General features: G+C 45.3%; 1 protein-coding gene across 1 annotated transcript in view; it reads left to right on the forward strand.

Annotated features, from left to right (window-relative positions):
• Positions 1 to 6,184: 6,184 nt before the first annotated feature.
• The window catches only part of sept12 (septin 12), a 52,235-nt gene continuing 38,249 nt past the window's right edge, over positions 6,185 to 20,170 (forward strand). The window contains exons 1-2 of the mRNA XM_027002770.2: positions 6,185 to 6,470; positions 18,079 to 19,380. Of these exons, the coding sequence (XP_026858571.2) occupies positions 6,416 to 6,470; positions 18,079 to 19,380 (1,357 nt within the window). The 5' untranslated portion in view covers positions 6,185 to 6,415. The remainder of the gene's footprint in view (positions 6,471 to 18,078; positions 19,381 to 20,170) is intronic.

A 20,170-nucleotide genomic window follows, 5' to 3' on the forward strand; every position in this document is an offset into this window, starting at 1 on the left:
ATGAAGTACAAGTCTTAGTTTACCAAATATTGTTTGGTATTTGGTAAACTCTGGACACCCATTTCCCACTGAATTGTCTCACGAATTTCTGATCAACTGACCTCTAGAGGCGATGCTGTTTTCTTTCAATAGAACAAGAACTCTGATAAGCAAGCAACCAGTCTCTATGGTCCCAATTTAGGCTGGTGTGTGCTTTTTAGCAACTATACTCAAGCGTTACGGCTAAATTGTCACAGCATCACGAGAAATCAGCTTCATCGTCGCAGAATAGGGCAGGAGGAAAATATTTTTTCTCACAAGTAACATTTTTAGTCACATTATTATTACTGTGTGTACATATTGAGGATGGTTTCTGACTCGATGCCCACCACCCTGGTCAGTTTCCTTGATCGGCTGTCGGTGTTTTCTGCAACCTTTGGTGGTGAGCCGGCGGACTGATGTGTATTCTTCGGATTGCAATCCCACTGACATGACATGGCATTTAATTAAAATGGGCGGTGTTGTGTGGCTGGCAAGGCGGCTGCCTCTTCTCCTCTGGTCTTGTTTACATTGGGACATTGTCACACTGCATCATAACAGGCTTATAGGCAAATGGTGAGCAAATATTTTAATACGCTGTCACAAATGTGCATCTATTATTAAACCTGCAAGAAGTTACTTGTTTTTGTAAATGTAGCTAATATTACCATCACACTCTCTCTCATACACAGACATTCTGATAGAACGTATTGCTAACAATAGAGAGAGAGAGAGTTTCTCACACACACACACACACACACACACACACACACACCACATATATACATACAAACAATACCTTATGCTAAACGTTCTTAAAATTAATGCAAAAAGCAGTAGTTGACCCAAAAGCTGGCTACACTTAAGCATCAAAACAGAAACGTCATGCTTAAACAACTAGCAATATAACCAGGATACTACAATAACCAAAGCAGCCTAGCAAATACCAGCTATGCAAATATCAGCTATTATTATTATTATTATTATTGTTAATAATAATAATAATAATAATAATAATAATAACTATTATTATTATTATTATTGCAGGTCTACCTGTGAAGTGGTTGTTGTGCATGTTCTGTGTGACTCACTTCTCTCACCTGTTGCCTATGTTATTTTTGTTTAAGGCACCATGACAATTTGCCTAGCTGGCTAACAAAATGGAGGCTCATTGAGTACAGAGAAAAAAGAATCACAATGAGTCACAATGACAGGATGTAGAAAACAGCTCTTCAGCTAAAACATTGGTGGTTAGGCATGTATCAGGGTTTGGTCCAACAATTCATCTAATTTTGGTCATGCGTTAGCTGCCTGTATGGACTAACGATTGCATGTTTCCTTGCTATTAATTTGTGTAATTTGTGTATTTATTTACCAGTGCTGTTGTCAAAGTTGTTTGTTTTGGACTTGCAGATTATTGCACCCACAGAAGTATTTTCTTTTAAAGCCACTTCACATTCTTATCACATTGCAGATTAAGTCACACTGCACTACAAAATGCATTGCTTTGTATTTACCAACAGGTAGGTTTTGTTTTCCTTTTGGCTGTAGCTGAAGGATATTCCTCAGCTTCCTCTCCTGTATACACCTCACTCTCTTTCTCTCTCCCTCCAGAGAAATCCCCCCACCCCACCCCACCCCACCCCCGCATGCTCTCTACTCAAGCCTTGCGTGCTACTCATCTATCAACCTGTCTGCCTGTGCACTGGACCCGGTTAGAGTGAAATACCTTTCCTCTCTCTCTCTCCATCTCTCTCTCTCTCTCTTTCTCCCTCTGTCGTTTCTCACTCTCTCACTCACTTTGTCTCCCTGTTGCACACGCACACACGAACATGTACATACACACCAAAACAAATAGTACAACAGATATCAGTAGGTGGCAGCAAGGAGCTACACCATGTTCACTCCTCCTCACACTGGGGTGTCCTCCAATAATGTTGCTTTATTCATACTACATGTGCATAGATAAGATTTTCCATTCTAGAGTATGTAGACATGATCAGCTTGAGCATTCCACATTTTTATGAAGTTGTTTTAATGTCAGATTTTACTAGCAACATTTCTATTGGCCTGATCTTTGAAGATTAGTAATTGTCTTTTTTGTAATGTTACTGTCAAAATGACTAGAAACAACACCTGCCACACAGACTGAGCAAGTCACAATGTCAGATTTCACGTTGAATAAGACAGATGTGAAAAAGTAATGGAAACTTACATTGCAGTGAACTGTGCGAGAACCCAGCATCAGCTTTTCAGTATGCTAGCACTGCACTGTCCTCAGGGGAGAGGAGCTCAGTAGAGCTGACAGTTGCTTTGTACAACACTCCTCGTTGTTTTGTACAACACTGACTCGACTTCTCACATCTGTCATGGTTGGCTTCGGGCCGCAACGTGCTAAGTGCCTCTTGGCCGTGGTGTGTTAGCCAATCGCACCTTCACGTGTTCAATGGCTTGTGGCCTTGATTTTCTCCGGTCGGAGAAATGGTTCGGCTCAACTCATTTTAGCTCAACGCAACGCTTCTGTCTTGTTAGAGTATGACAAAATGTAGCCACTAAACTGTGGGCAATGGATGGTTAATAGTTGCTTTTTAAAATTATGTATTCTCAACTTTTAAAATATCTTGCTTATACAACATTTAGAAATACTGCATATCAGAGACATTTCTTTTCCTAGTTCATATCAGACGTATGTGGATATTTGATACAAAACCCATACATAATGTTCTGGTAAACAACCCCGTCACACCTAATCGGAGCCGTAATAAATGTGGGTATGGATGAGTTCCCCCTGTTTGCACCTGGCTAGCAGTAGCTGAATGTGGGCTTAAAAGAAATCCCACATCTGCACAGCGACGCCATGGCTCTGGTGCTCTCTCGCTCGCTGGATTTGTCAAGGTTCACCGTGCGTGTGCAATGCAGGAGATGGTGATGATAATTAGGAGATCAGTAGTGTGGGCTCTGACGGGGGGGGGGGGGGGTAGCTAAAGGACCAGAGGGCAGCTTTCAGCTCTTCACCACTCCCTCTGCTTCTCTACACCAGAGACCAGGTTTGATGACTTGCCGCATGTCACCTCTGCCTCGGAAGAAGCTCTCAAGAGAACTGATCAGTTAGAAGCAGCAGGTTACACCACAAAAGCCTAAACACGAACAGAGATGTTAACATTTGTGCAACACCTCTCTTATAACTAAGAAGTGTTTCACAGGCCCCTCTGTATGTCAGGTGGAGCTGCGTCTCAGCAGAGGATGTAATTGGATCTTGGGAAAATCCGGCGGTTTTGCCGTACTTCACCTGAATCCGTACTGGCCCGAGGCGGCCGGGAGCCGGAGAATGATTTGGAAAGAGTGCGTGCAGGATGGCACATTGCCACTATGGGAATAAACCTCTCTCTCTGACTCTATCTCTCTCCCGCGCACACTTTCCCTCTCACACACACACACACACACACACACACACACACAGACACAAACTCCTATGTTCTTTGATCAGGTTCCATTTGCCGCTCTGGTCAGCGGCACGCTACCAGGGAGCGTGACAAATATTAATCTCCCATTCCAGTCAGACTCCAGCTCCCGTAGCACTGCTGAATAATTCAACAGCGCCAATACAATGATGGCAACAGAATCATGGGGCAGAAAAGGTTGCTCCTGGCGATAGCCTAGGGAGTGAGAAGAAAGTGTATTTCCTTGCACACTGACTTTGGCACCGGTGACAGCATGCTCATCAAGCAAGGCGTGCTTGGTGTACGCAACTGCCAAGATGTTTTCAACCTTATCTCTCCTCCAGTTTAAACAGCCCACTCTGTGCTCCTTAAAGCCCGATTATGGAGCAGGCTACATGGTCAGACTGTGACGTGCTCATACCTGGGTGAGAACGCTCTATCTGCGACCCAAGGCAGGAGAGGCCACAGGTCAGGGGTCAACTATTGTCTGGCTCATGAGCCAGCATGGCTCTCCATTTAATTGCCCACTTTAGTGATTGGCTGGGGGGCTGGGGGGCAGCGGGGGATGATGAGCCCAGATCAGTGAGACATACCTAGCCTTTTCCTGAAGTTGTCACGCCATACTTCCAGCTTCCAGATACCTTCACAACAATCTGTCATTTCACGTCCTCTACTTCTGTCTGCATGACCTGAAGGGGAAAGCTGTCATTCTGTGGTTCATATCGCTGCCTGGAATTTATCAATGTAAAATAGCTGCTCAGTTGTCTGTTTACATGTCTAAGTAATGAAAATTTCATATAAAATATACTTGGGTGGCAAGTGCTAAGAATTATTATTATTATTACATTAGCATTTTTTCATATTATATAGGTTTATAGGCCTCAGCTGTTAATAAATTCAACTTTAATTATTTGTAAGCTTTTCAATTGCTTCAGATGAATGTGGGAGTAGGCAATATTAAGGGACCCTGATTTTGACCTGTGAGATGATGCTCATTTGCTTGATTTGGGAAATGAAGGCTGAGCTGTATTAAAGTCCCATCCAAACAATTGTAGATTTGTTTAAGTCAGATGCAGCACACAGGAAATTGAGTGTTTTAGTCTGTAGCAGCTGTGTTTGCATCAATGACATTAACTGATTGTAATGGGTGCATGCTACTTCACACTAAGTGTGACATCCTAGATGTTTTGCTGTATACTGCAATGACTTCCAAGGTGTAGCCTGACAGCATGGTGTGATATATTGGATCAAATTGCCCATATTTATTCATACATCAACATGAACAAGGCATTAATACATCATACAAATAAAGAACTATCAAAATCTGTAAGGGTACAGTAAACTGGTCATTCTCTATAATTTTGCCCTTTCTAATCTATCTCCACTCCAGCCCCCTACAGTGGTCAGTCTCCACTGAGGAGTGTTCACTAGTGCTAATGTCAAAATCGATGTCCAAATCCAGGCCTTGTGAACAGGAGGAACTGAGCTTTTTGACTTCCACAATTAGTGAAAGTTACATGAACAGAATACAGTTTCACAATCTTGACGAGACCACACTGACAGCTTTCAGAAGGGGCCTGAAAGCTTGTGTCTCTTCAAGAATGAAAACCATGACACTAATTCCCACCAGAGCACTCTGCTGTGGCTAATGGGAGCCGCTTAGGATTGCAGCCAGCCGCTCGGCATGAACAGAGGTGGAGTGTGGGAATCCGGTCACAAGGCCACTCTGTGTCTCCGTTTGCTTTTAATTGCGCCATGTTTATTTCATTGGGGATGTTTGGAAGCATACAGCAGAGATAGCATGAGGGAGGGAGAGGGAGAGGGAGAGAGAGGAAGAGAGAGAGAGAGAGAGAGAGAGAGAGAGAGATTGAGAGGAATAGATAGTAACTGATCAAAGGAGTTTGTCTTTTGTTTTTAGAGGAAACATATGTTTATAGTGGACAAAGCTTGTGTACTGCTTTGCATGAGCGGTTTGTCTTGACCTAAGAAGATGATGTGTTGCACTGTACAGGACTATACGTCTATTAAAACAAGTAACAAGGTAATTATTTGGGTAATTAATAATTAAAAAAGCAATAACTGATAAGTGTATGTAACAGGTCAACACTGCTCACACTGACCCTTCACACCTAAATTCATATATGTCAACACTCTCTTTTGGCGTAGCAATCAAAATTTGAGGTCGTGCCATACTCTAAGAAACATTTTACGGACTACTACCGCGTTGTTAAGAACTGGGTCCATATACAGTGGGCTGAAATGCGTCATTTATAGTGCTGATCTGCGCTTGGGTGTTTGCCATTTAACCATTTAAGAACTGACTGTGATTTAGATGATAGCTAAAACTTTATACTTAATTTATTTCTGTTGTAACATGATTAGAGTTTAAGTATTGCTACGCGACTGCAGAAGGCTAGTTTACTGTTTACTAGTTTACTGTATCCCGTGATAATCCACACAGAAGCTCTGCTCCATGTCTGATCGGGCTTCAGGAAGCACAACAAAATAAATGACGCGGTTTGGACTCGGAGGAACACAAGCCACAAGACTTGTTGCGTTCGGGGATCATGTATCTTCGGCCCTGCTGTTAGGGGACGGAACCAGCCAAGAGGAGGGCACGTTGGGCTACTTCAGGTGTAGCTGCGGGCTGAGGTAAAGCCTCGCTATCCGGGGGGAGGGCTGTGGTAGGGAGCGAACACGGGGGGTGGAGGCTTATCGGACGCTTTGCTGGAACAGCGTGTAGATTGATAGGGAGCCGTGCGCGCGCAGATGTGAGGTAAATTCTGTGAAGATCGCAATTTTTATTTGTTGCATCAAAATTCGAGGTTTTGGTGGTGGGATAAACCTTGGTCGAGTCAGTCATTAAAGGAACCGACTTTTAGTTCTTCGACTGTATTTTTTTTTTTTTTTTTGCGAGTGCCTCGGAGGCCGGAACTTTTTGTGGACGTAAAGTCAAGATGTCAGATATTTCTGTGAATGACCATCTTGAGGGGATATTGTCAGATTTTGAGGGTGAGTGTCTGTTTCGCGTTATATATCTTAATTATGAAACTGTTAAACACAATTCTGAGAGAATCAATGACTTAAATACTTCCAAATGTAACAATTCATTCTGTTAGTTACCTGGTCTAAAATACTTACAAGACGAGTAATAAAGAACCTGGTACAAAACTCGACTTGCATTTAAAACGTATATATGTAATAGAAAGGAAATGAAAACCTTAACAATCATCAGTAGTGTAAATACAGTGCAAACACTTATTTTACCTCAGTGATTGTCTTCACTTACCTCTCAGAAGTGCGCTCAACGTGCTTACGCGGGCACAACTTCGTCGTCAAAAGTTTGGCAGTTTATTTTCTTTTATTAGACTAATTGCTGTTAATTGTAGGCAGCAGACATTACTTTTTTGTAATGTGATTGGTTGGCTTATGACGACGGTAATATGTTATAATGACTGTTTTTTTTTTTTTAGATGCGTCACACACTGAAAGCGCTTACAATTAATTTCTTATTTTCAGGGCTACAGAAGCTTTTGAGTGACATTCTGTTAGGTAGCTAACATTTTTCACTACTGATAACATCTGTTATCTTTGGAGCTTTTAAATGAATGCACGTTTCTTTTTGTTGCTTTTCATGAAGCACTGATGTTAACTTTCCAAAAGTGTGAAAGCAAATGAAGTTTCTGTAGCTCCGTGTAGCTTCGCGGCTCCAAAAACCCCACATTCCACTAGAATGGGACCGTCATTTGCTGCCGAGCTCATAAACTCGCCTTCTTCTTTGCACAGTAAAGCCTTCCTGGCCCCCTCCGCCAATGCGTCCTCTATTGGATTTGACACACATTTCTCTGGAAGAAATTCGTCATGGACAGACACACAGCAGGATCCACAGAACAATGGCCTCTCTCTCTCTCTCTCTCTCTCTCTCTCTCTCTCTCTCTCTCTCTCTCACTCTCTCACTCACAGCATCTTAGTGTTTGGACAGGTGCTGATCTGAGGAGGGAAACAAATTACTTTAGCCCTCTTAATAAGGGACTGTTTTTATTACATTTAAGTGCTTGTTGTGGCAGTTAAACAGCACTGCAGTGCCCAGGGTCCATTAGCTTGGCTTGAGAGGAATATAGTGGTGTTGCTATTAGCTGGTCTAGCTTGAATTCACTCCAACTTTCACAATTATTCATTTTAATATGCATCCCTTCTGTTCGGTATAGCTTGTTTTATGCATTTTAGCTTATTCACTTCAACCCATAAGGCATCCAAATTGGTCTTAGAGGAAAGTCGCAGCCAAATCAAAAGAGGTTTACCCATTTAAGCAACTCTGCAGAACAAACAAATATATCAGATCAGCTCTCATACCCCCTAGAGTTTTAATAACATTAAGGAATGCCACTAGCACCACTGGAGACATGGCGTCTGTGATACCGCAGGCTGATAGTTACAGTCTGCATTAATCCTCGCTCCTCTGCTGAGCAGATGTGCTTAACCTCAAGATACTTTGCATGCAAATAATTAAGGGGGGAAAAAAAATCCCTAGAATTTTCTCACAATCTTGTACCTCTGTTACACTGCTGATGCCAAGAAGCATGACAAGTGCAAATTAGATTTTGTCAAAGGGTGCACTTTAGCAGCCCAGGCTCCGGTGTGTGTGTGTGTGTGTTGAGAGGCAAAGTGTGCTGCTTCGGTATTTCTCAGTCAGGCTCGTACTCTAGGCATGGCAAAAGATGCCACTACAGAGGCATTCTTTTGGGTGTCACCTTGAACAGGGTCTACTGGGGTCACATCTGCACAAGCTTGGGGTGGGGGTTGTGGCCCCTGTGCATTAGCAAGGTCTGACAGTGTTCCAGTTCACACTGGGCAGACTGCCCACCTCCTGTACGCTGGCCTGGAAGGCCTCGGGACGTGAGATGAGTTGGCCACTCTCTTCACATGGACGTTAGAGGGTCCATGCTGTCCAAATGTGACTGCCCACATCGAGAGGTAAACCACCGTCCTACTGAAAGCTGTGGAGATTCATAGACGTGGCTTACTTGTGGACAGAGATGGCTGTAAAGTGCTAAATAGTATGCTCACACACCCCCAGTCCTAATACCCTGCAGTTGGAAAAGGCTGTGACTTTTTTGTTTGTTTGTTTGTGTGTGCATGTGTGTGTGTGTGTGTTTTTATGCATGTGTGTGACCAGCTAGTTTATGACTACACTATTGCGGAGGTAATTACAGTAACTTTGCCTCTCTTCACCACTGTAGAATAGACATGTTGATTTCTAGCCTCTTCCCAGCAATCTACTGTGTGGTCTCCATAAAAAAAGGTCACTGGGGAAAACGTGATTGGATAAAAGCTTTTTGGATGTGATTCAATGAAAGTGATTTATGAACACTTCCTCCTTTTCCGAATCAGTCGTTTGGTTATCTTACCTTGGACATATAGCACATCCATCCTAAATTGAAGTTGTCTGCCGTGGCCTTTAGCTGTAATCTGCTCAATACTTAAAATGAGTGCTAACCTCTGAACTCCTTACTCCTCTGATCCAGCTTAGAGTCTTACTGTACATGTAAACAGAGCTGTCGCACTGTAAACAGAGCTGTTATATTGCAACATTAAAAACCTTACAGGAATTTGGTGGTGGTTTCCAGCCTACAGCTTCGACATGTCACCGTACAATCGCCTGACATTATCCTACTAATGAACGCTGAGAGGTTTCACCTGAGGAATGTGCTTTCTTGTTCTTGCCTTTTTCATTTTGCATTTTCTTTTTCCTTTCCATGGAATCAGTGATTTTTTTTATGTGTAAAATGTATTTCGGCACCAAAGCGCCATTGTTATTTCCATATAAACAATGGAGGGGTGAAGGGTGGCATAATGGAAATATACCAGTGGACTCGAAATCTGTAAAAGTGAAAGTTTTTGCAGTCATGGCAGGGCAAGGGGGTTGGGGGCAGTGAATGCAAGATCTCGTTTGCTTTACCATGGAGCTGCAAACAGCTCGGAATTCAGCTTCCAGATGTGCCGGAACGGAGGTGGTCTCCTTAGGTAGATGGCTCCGACGTTTGCCGAGGGGTCATCAGAAAATACCTGCAAGGAATGCGTATGGGATTGGGGGGTGGGCGGGAGTGGAGGGCTGTGTGGCAGGCTCAGACCTGCCCCTCCATGCCTGGCCGACACTCCAATCTCCCAAAACCTTCACACCTCGGGCTCTTCCCATGCTGCGAGTCACTGCTGCTCACTTACGTAAACGTACCGCATGGTGGCGGCTATGAATGTTGCTTGCCCAAAAGGTGTTTCCTGGGGAATGAAAATTCATTTTCTAAACTCTTGCTCGAGTTTCCCTGTAGGCTCCCTGCCCCAGCTTGCCCGGGGGGCTATCATTAACTATGCAGAGGGGCACTCCCCTGCAAACATCTTAGCCAGATCCCTGAAACAGCACGTATCATATTGTAGTACCTGTATGATTTTCCATCCAATGCTAGGGAATTTCTTTGATTTTCTCTTTGTACCACCCCTCATTGCAGCTTTGTGTGATACCAAGCCATTGCACATAACACTTCGCTATGCCGGTTTGCCAACATATTAACATTTAAAACATCAAAAAGGATGTTTTGAGGATTTGCTGCAAATCCTCAAACGGCTGAACACACAGCGGGGATTGGCCGTGTTTGCGGGCAAAGTGATGGGAATTTGCTTTTCCGCAGAGTTTAACCCAGTGTAGCGCAGCCTCACCACTGGGATGGAGCACACTTCAAATGGCATGTCATGATTCTTCAGCGTTTGCTATTGCTGGTTTTAAGGTGGTTAAAAAAGAGCCCCATAATGACCATAACATTAACAGATTTGTGCCACAGGAAGGTGACCATTAACACCCATTTTTCACAATGCCTTGGCAGACAGCAGTTGGTCCATGTACACAAGAGGGCCTTCAGTCGGCCAGGCCAGGCCCTGCTGGGAAGCAAGAAGTAAGTGGGGACCTCTTGGCCATCCGCCTTTTTATCAGATCCAAGGAACGTTGTCTCTCTTCATGTGTACGTGGAGAGGATTAAGCTCCTGCAAAACTGCAAGAAAGTGCGCAGGGCAGAGCGAAGCCTGCACGCTCGGCCGCCCGCATAATTATTTCCTGAGTGTTTGACAGGGTGCCAGTAATTACCTGATACCAGCTCCTCTTTAACTCAGTCAAAGGGGAATGCAAGTTTACACTTGCATGTGCTGTTTTGCAAAGAGGGCTGTTAGGCTTTGTGCCATTCAGATCTCTCTCTCTCTCTCTCGCTCTCTCTGTCATGCTCTCTCTTTCTCTCTCTCTCTCACTCACTCTAAGAGCAGTTATTTAAAGTAGTATGCACTTCTCCATCACATTGAGTACTGTTGCCTGGTCAGCTACTCTCTCTGGCTTCTCTGTTGCATCAAACGGCCCTCTAATGGTGCCCTTCTCATGATAGATCTCCTCCGTATCCCAGAATAAAATAACAGCATATAAAGCTGCTCTGTCTGCCACACAAAAGCATCTCACTGCTGGAATCCGATTAGCCCCGAAACTCTCGCGGTCGAGTCGAAACAAAGGACCTGCGGTCCCCTTGCCGTACAGGAGGAGGCTGGGAAATTGGACGTGATTTAGTGCTTGAGACGTCTCTGGCTCTAATTGCCAGCGTTCTCCATGGGGAGAAGTACCACCTCAGCTCTGGCAAGCAGTGATAAAAATCGGCCCTGCTCCTTGAGATGGTGAGATAAGGCCTCACTGACAGCAGAACATTTACACAGCGCAGGGCAAACGCACCCCAAAGACCCGGAGAACTCCCCGACCACAGTCGCGCCTGCTGCCTCTACCAGCCAGCCCTCCGCCGTTCTTGTTTCGATGCCCCGCAGCCGAAGTGTGAGAGAGACGCTGAGTGGTACGAGAACACCAGACTGCAGCCATCAGAGCGTCCCCCTCTGCTCTCATGTCATGCATAGCACCGCAGCCCACGCTAAATATTTGCAACTGCCTCTTCGGCCCGCGTCGTTCCACGGAGCCCACAGGGCAGCTCCTTTTTCCTCCGGAGGAATTCTGGATGGTGGTGGAAGGCCGCTGTAACCCAAGCCCTTGGCCCCCTGACACGACGCCGGTGAATCGGCTTCTTTGTGCCGCAGGAAGACCTGCTGGCTCACGCGAAGAGGCGAAGGTGGAAAGCAGTGTTTGCCGCAGGCTTTGTGTCGCGGGCTGCGGGAAAAAAGGGATTACACAGCGCCATTACGATTTGCATGCTCCAGGTGTAGTTCATACCCACAGGGGCCTTTTCCAATGACAGCTTGTACCTGACATTTCCTTTGCAGCATTTTAGCCAACCTTTGTGGCTGCGTTTACCCCCAAGGCAGCCCTGCTTTGTTTGCTGCATGTACATGCCGTTCTTTGTGTTGCTCGGATTGCGTAAATGTGCTGCATATTACTCAAAATGAATAATTCTATCAACATTTGGGCTGGTAGTTCCTTTTATTGAATGCTTCGTTCAGATGCTTACTGCCCCAGTGAGGAACAGCCAAAACAGTTCCACCACTAGCCCAGGATCAGCTCTGAGTTTACTATTAAGAGCACAGAATACATACTGTTAATACTCCAGAGTCTTTCCTGCTGTAAGTAAATAGTGGTCTAAACACTTGTTCTGCTTACATGGTTTACAGTGAGTCTGGGGAGGCAAGCGCTTGCAAGACATAACCTGGCCAGAGGAATGAATCATATCTTTACACGGTGATGTCATGACAGCTTCAAAGCAAAAATCAAACAGAACCCGCCTGTAATTATGGCCTGGCCTTTAACAATGTGTCTAACAGGGGGCTATTCAGAGAGGCATCCAGGCAGTCTATATACACAACTCTATGCTTTCATGCTTTTAGTGCCTCTATAAAACCAATCTAGGAAACGACGGTTAGAGTTGGCTGAGTGTTGTCGCTGTACTGGCTAACTAGAAGGACTTTGTTGTACACAGAAATACAGTTAAAACGCAATTTTTGCAACACCAGTTATGTAAGATAGATTTTTTTGCTCTTGTATATTTGATGTGTATATACAGTCAACAGGGTCAGAAGGCACTTGTCATGCTGTCAATAATACAGAGAATTTAAGAGTGTTGACAGTTCTGTAACCATATAAAAATTTGGTGTAGCTGCAAATTCGTAAAGCAAATTCAAAGAAGTACATCTCATTGATGATATAGAAGTAATGACACATATATATATATATATATATATATATTGTTAGGTGGTGATCAAAATCAGACACTTGTGGAAATTAAGTAGTAGGTGTCTTTATTCTTAATCCAGTTGGATTCCAAGTAGTTCTAATCCAAGAGTAGAAGAATCCAGAATTATTAGCAAATGAAAATGTAATGGGAGAATACAAATCATAAAGAATCAACAGTTAGAATCAAAAAACCAGAAGAACATACACAAACAATTTGGGCAGAATATCCAAAAAAAGGGGGCAGGCAAAAATACAATATCAAGGTACGGTACACAATAATCCAGTCAATGCTCGGTATGCTTTCAGAAAATTTATGGCAATACTTTGCAGTGAGTGGTAGTTCTCAACAGTCTTATATACACTTATACTAATGATGTACAGGTGAGTTCAATACTCTGTTGATGCTGATCTGATTAAGTGTCTCTAATTGGTGGAGTTATTGCTATGGAGAAGAACGGGTTGCTGGGTGTTGTAGTCTGGCGTTATGACAGTACCCTCCCCCAAAGAGTCCGGAATGGCCGAGGCACGTGTACAGCCGCGACGACCTCTTGTCGGTGCTGTGGAGTCTGGCCTATTATGAGTTCCCACCATCAGAACGTGGCAGGGACGCCCGCAAGAATGAAAGTCCACTTCCCAGTCCACCAGGTATTGTATTGAACCTCCCCTCCTCCTGGAATCCAGAATGCGGCACACTGCGTATATTGGCGTGCCATCATAGTCTATGGGTTGCGAAGGGGTATTGTCTGGGGAGACCTCATCCAAAGGACCTGAAACAACAGGCTTGAGCAGAGAGACATGGAAGGACCTTGAAACACGTAAATGTGCAGGTAAGTTCAATCGATAGGTCACCTCATTAACCCATTTATGGACCTCGAAGGGACCTATATACTTGGGACGCAGCTTGCTGCAGGAGCCCAGCTTGCAGAAATCTCGAGTGGAAAGCCAAACTTGGTCACCTGGTTGATAGTTAGGGGTTGCCCCTCTTTGTCTGTCAGCCGTTTCTTTATAACGTTGTATTGCCTGTTCATTGTGTTGGTGAGTCTGCTCCCATACCTTCTCGCTATGTTGCATCCAATTGTCCACCGCTGGGATATCAGCAGTGACAGAAGTCCATGGAGCCATAGGAGGTTGATAGCCTAGAATACACTCAAACGGGGTTAATCCTGTAGACGAGCTAGTGAGCGAATTCTGTGCCATCTCCGCCGAAGGTAACCAGTCCGAAGGATTATTCATACAAAAACTTCTCAGAAATTTACTAAGTTCCTGATTCGGATGTTCACACTGTCCATTAGATTGCGGATGATACCCAGAAGTGAGGCTAACGGTTACCCCAATGGGTTCCAGAAACTTGAGATGTGAATTGTGGACCCCTATCTCATAATATATCCTCGGGGATGCCAAATATGCAGAATACGTGGGTGAATAATGTTTCAGCAGTCTGGAAGGCAGTGGGTAGGCACAGGAAGGCAATGAAGCTTACACCTCTTGAAAATTTATCCACGACAGTAAGTACTGTAGTATTTCCTTCGGAACATGGAAGATCCGTGACGAAATCCAGTGTGATGTGCGACCAACGTCTTTCAGGCACAGGAAGCAGCAGGAGTTTTCCTGCAGGGGGAGTTTTGGGTGTCTTGCTCTGACTGCAGACGGAACAAGTGGACACATGGCGGTGAACTTCGCTGGTCATATGCACCCACCAGTACCAGTTAGCCAGGAGCTGACGTGTAAGTGTCTCCCCAGGGTGACCTCTAGCGAGGGAGGAATGGGCCCTGGCTAACAAACGTTCTCGACAAGATTCAGGTACGTAGCATTTGTCACTCGGACATTCTATTGGGGTGACCATTCCTCGTGTGACCTGTTCTATTTCTTCGTCAATCTCCCATCTGATGGACATCAGGTGAGCCCAGGTAGGTAATATGGTTTCCTTTTCATCTGTTCTCTCCTCATTTTCCTCTTGATGGACACAGGAAAGTACATTTGTTTTAGTATTGCGATTTCCTGGACGATACATAATTTTGAAGTTAAATATAGAAAAGAACAAGGACCAACAGGCTTGACGGGGGTTCAGTTGTCTTGCCGTATGCATATACTCTAGATTACAATGATCTGTGATTACTAAAAAAGGATGATTAGCCAATGTCTCTAGCCAATGCCTCTAGCCAATGTCTTCATTCCTCCAAGGCCAACTTGATGGTCAACAATTCACACTCTCCAATGCCATAATTTTGTTCTGCTCGTGATAATTTCCTTGAAAAATACACCATGGGATGCAGTTTCTCCCTGTCTTTGAGAAAGAACACCTCCAATACCAATGTTATAAGCGTCAGCTTCTACCATAAAGGGGATGGTAGGGTCCAGGTGTCTCAGGATGGGAGCTGTCGTGAAAGCCTCCTTTAATCTGTTGAATGCACTCTCAGCCGTTCGAGTCCAGTTAAGGTGTTTAGAAGATCCTTTGAGGAGAGCTGTGAGGGGAGCCGCTATACTACTGAAATTTCTGATGAAATGTCGATAAAAATTTGCGAAACCTAGGAAACTTTGGAGCCTTTTGATGGTAGTCGGTACTGGCCAATGCAGGATAGCTTCTATTTTCTTGTCATCCATAGTCACTCCCCCATGACTTACTGCATACCCCAGAAATGTGGTAGTGGTTGTATGAAATTCACATTTCCCCCTTTTCACATACAGACCATTATCCAGGAGAATTTTCAATACAGATCTAACATGTTGAATGTGTGTCTGAAGATCGGGTGTGTAAATAAGGATGTCATCTATATATACGATAACATACCTCCTTATGACTGCTCGAAGAACATCGTTAATGAAAGCCTGGAACACAGATGGTGCGATGCTGAGACCGAATGGCATCACCTTGTATTCATAGTGTTCCTTGGTGGTGACAAAGACGGTCTTCCACTCATCTCCCTTCTTGATCCTTATAACGTTATAAGCGCTAAGAAGGTCTAATTTCGTGAAAAATTTTCCCTCTCTTAGTTGTTCCAGGGCGACGGGGATGAGCGGTAATGGGTAAGCATATTTTTTGGAGATCTGGTTTAGATTACGGTAATCAATGCAATGCATGGACAAAGACCACCGTCCTTCTTTACAAAAAAGAAGCCTGATGCCAGAGGGGAGGTGGAGGACTAGATGAAGCCTTGTTTAAGTGCCTCTTCTATATACTGATCCATAGCGCTCTCTTCCTCATGAGAGAGGGGGCATGTATGTGCATTGGGCAAGGTGGCACTCTCCAGGAGTTCTCTAGTGCAATTGTAGTAACAGTGAGGGGGTAACTGGGTTGCTTTCTGTTTGCTAAATACACTGGCTAAGTCCTGGTATTCTTTAGGAAGGAAAAAATGTTGGTCGTCAGCAGTACTCTATAGTCATGGAACAGAGTGTAAGTGTGGGTAAGGACAAACAGGTCTTGTGACAATAATCTGACCACTATCTCCCTCTGAGGCCAGGCTATACTTGGGTTATGCTGCTCCAGCCAAGGAAGGCCTAGAATGCCGGTAGGACCGGGAATGAGATGAGTTCTAAGTGGAGTGCACTGGTGGTGAGTTTTATCAGTGTGGCACGGAGAGATATGGTCCCAGCTCCTACGGGTGATCCGTCCAAAGTGGCCAATTGAAGGGGCTTGGGTAATGGTTCTAGCAGGATGTGTAAGTCCTCTATCACATGAGCATGAAGGAAGTTGTCCTCTGTCCCGCAATCAACTGGGGCTGTGAAAATAGAAGAGGGAGTTTAAGAGCCAATATAAACTGGTAACATAAAAGATTTTGTAACCGAGTTTATGCAAGGTCCCTACCTGGACTTGTCTAGTGGAAATTTTGCTCACTCTCTGTTTTCGGGACACGTTGCGATGTGGTTTGAGATGACAATCCCTTATTATACGGCTTACTGATCCACAGTACAGACATAGACATTCTTGGAACCGATGCCTCCGTTCCTGCTCAGATAAGCAGGATGAATCACATTGCATGTACTCCACTATGGGTTCTCATCTGAATTCATATCGTGGACTGGGGTGGGGGTATGTGGAGTGAGAATTACCGGCTATCCGTGGTCTCCGTTCCTGAAGATAATTATCCAGGCTTATAGCTAAAGCCATAAGTTGATCTAACTTGAGCTCATCATCCCGGCAAGCCAGCTCATGCAATACATCAGAATTCAGGCCATTTCTAAACTGCACAATCAATGCAGCCTCGTTCAATCCACTACCCGCAACTATGGTGCGGAACTCGCGAGCATAATCTGCTACCGTTCGGTTGCCTTATCATATGAGTAATTCTCCACTTGCTCTCCCTTTGTGGGGGTGGCCGAAGACTGCTCTAAACAGAACGATAAACTCCTCATATGTGGAGGTTTATATACTCTCCCAAACAGTGGTAGCGCAATGTAGTGCTTTATCTGAAAGACACGAGGTAAGTAATGTAATTTTCTCTTGGTTAGAACATTGGGGGGGGGGGGGGGGGGGGGGGGGAGACCACTACTATTGAAGTATATGGAATATTGTAATATAAAACCTCAAAACTTCTCAGGGGATCCGTCATATTTCTCAGGTTTACTTACTGGAAAGGTGGGTTGAGAACTAGTAACCAGGGTAGCTGAAACAGGTGTAGATTGAACTGGGTCAAAGGAACCATCATCTGTAGCTTGGACGTAAGCTCTCTAAGACTTAGTTCGGACATTTGTGTTTGTTGGTCCACCTGTTTCGCGATCGTGTCCATAGATCACGTAACACCCTCTAGCACCTGCTGGTGCTGATTGAGTAGTTGACCTTGACTGGTAAGGGCTTCCTTAATTGCTTCAGAATCTGCCATCTGCATATGGATGAAGTATTTTGTTAGGTGGTGATCGAAATCAGTCGCTTGCAGAAATGAAATAGTAGGTGTCTTTATTCTTAATCCAAGAGTAGAAGAATCCAGAATTATGAGCAAATAAGAAAGTAATGGGAGAATCCAAATCAAAAAGAATCAACAGTCGGAGTCAAAAAAACAAAAGAACATACACAAACAATCCAGGCAGAATATCCAAAAAAGGGGGCAGGCAAAAATACAATATCGGAAAAACAAAATCAAGGTCTGGTACGCAATAATCCAATCAAGAAATGACGCTCTGTATGCTTTCAGAAAACTTATAGCATTACTTGGCAGTGAGTGGTAGTTCACAACAGTCTTATATACACTGATATTAATGATGTACAGGTGAGTTCATTACTCTAGTGATGCTGATCTGATTAAGCGTCTGATTGGTGGAGTTGTTGCCATGGAGAACGGGTTGCTGGGTGTTGTAGTCTGCTAGGGAATCTGGCATTATGACATATATATATATAAAACGGTTTACATAGTCACTCTGTTTTTCATGTCCTCATTATACTGGACCTACTTATTCATTTATCTCTGATAGTTTTGTTTTTCTTCTCCATAGCGTTGAAGAGGTCCTTTGATATCGACGATGTGGATGAAATGCCCACGTTCTCGCCAGGCACCTCTGTCACATCTCCCATCGGGCCGAGCTCTGTCCTCAGCAAGCCTGGTGAGGTGCGGACTCCGAGCCACCACGTGGCCCCCACCTACCGCTCACGCATCAGCCTCAGCTCCAGCCCCGCACAGAGTCCCGCCATAAAGGGCAGGATGGTCTCCAGTCTGTCCTTCAACCGGGGCACCATGGGAAAGCCCACTATCAGCTCTAACATGGGGATCAATCGCGCTGCCTCCTTCCAGAACAAATTCAACCCCAATGGCTTTGGCTCTTCATCAGGGCTTGGCAGCGACAATGACAGCCTTCACAGCTCCTCTTCCAGCTTGGAGTACCAGGCCTCATCCAAAGCAAGCTCCTACACCAGCCCTCCACAGAGCCCCATGGACGTGGGCGAGTACAAAGCCCAGCGCCTGGGCAGTCCTGCCTTAAAGAAGTTCTCCTCCCACGGGAACGTGTTCCACTCAGCGCTCGAGGGCCCACTGGTGAACCCCACAGAGCCGTTGGGCATCAGCCACGGCTCCATGCCCTCTCTGGACCTCCAGATGGCTGAAAGCGGAGGAACCAGGCGGGTGGTGTCGCCAGGGTCAAGATTCCCTACATCCGCAGTTTCATGGAATGCACACAGGCTCCTGAACAGCAGCCCCGTCGGAAAGGAGTCACCTGTTAACCACCAGTCCCCTAAAGCCAAGGAACCTGCTCGCCTCAACAAGTTCCCCCTTGACCTCGATAACCTCGTAGCCAAAGCACAGACAGAGGGGACTGTGGCACCGAGACCTCCACTACGACTTCACCCGGTGTCCCCCAGCCCCACTGCCTCAGCCAGCCCTTCTCCTTCCGTTAGCAGCTTAAACAGCACTGACCTTCCAGCTGTCCACAACCATGCTGCAGAGAAACGAGAGCCTGCCAGCCCTCCAGGGGCCATTCCTGTGCCTACTATCAGCCAGTCCCCTGTCCAGCTGTCCCCAGCCCAGATCCCCTGCCTGAACCTGCTTTCTCAGCCACAGGTGGTCCACGTTGTTCCTGTGCCCGTGATTCCTCCGTCCGCCCGGGTGAACATCGTCAGCAGCGTCACACAGAATGAGTCTCAGGTCAAGGAGAGTGTGGGTTCCATCCTCCAGAGGATTGCCTCCTTCTCCAGAGCAGAGGCCAGGGCACCAAAGCCTGGCCTGAACCCTGCCGCCCTGCTGAGCAACGGCATCAAGAGGGAGCCCCCATCTGTACAGCACGAGGAGCCCACGCAGTCAGAAGGTATGCTTAATTGTGTGTGCGCGCTTTATTGAAATATAAAAGGAGTCGGGATAACATTGCCAGCGTCAAGTGAACACCAAACCACCAAGCAGCGTTATGCAATCAGCATCAGGCTGGTTGAGCTGTTCCATTCACTCATAGGCATATGTCCTGTACCTTACAGCTGAAATTATAGGAGTACTTCACCCCAACATGAAGTTAAAGCTGCTGGGAATCAGCTCAATATCATGACCTCGTAACATAATGTTCAATTACATAAAACATTCATTGTTAACAGTGTAAGGGAATGTATTTTTGTATGATGCAGTCTTTGAATTTTTCTTCATAGTACTCATGTTGTTCTTGGCAGTTGCACTGTGTGTTTTTCCCCCCCACTGAGCGTGTAGTGATGGTGAGATTCCTTGTGTAAGGAATACCATTAGTTAAATAAACAGACCTGTACAGGTGTGCATGCCACTGCAGTTGTCTGTGCACCTCTCTTCAGCACAAACCAGGGAAGAAAAAAGGAGGTTTTGGCAAGAAAAGAAAAGGAAAAAAAAGAGGAATCTGTAGCATATCCACAAACAGCCAAGTGTGAACAGTGATAGCAGTGCACGGAGGCCTGTCATCACTGCCGGTCCGCTTACAGCAGAACAGAACCCCGCCAGAGGCTGTTGTGTCAGGCCTCTTCCCAGCACAGCTACACAGGTGTGCGTCCCCAGACGTCACGCTAGCCCAGATGCCCCCCCGTCCCGGTCCCCTGTGCTTGCTGTGGGTCAGTGAAAATCGCGAACTCCGGTCAGAAGCGTTG

This window comes from Electrophorus electricus, chromosome 1 (assembly GCF_013358815.1).
Source record: "Electrophorus electricus isolate fEleEle1 chromosome 1, fEleEle1.pri, whole genome shotgun sequence".
NCBI lineage: Eukaryota > Metazoa > Chordata > Actinopteri > Gymnotiformes > Gymnotidae > Electrophorus > Electrophorus electricus.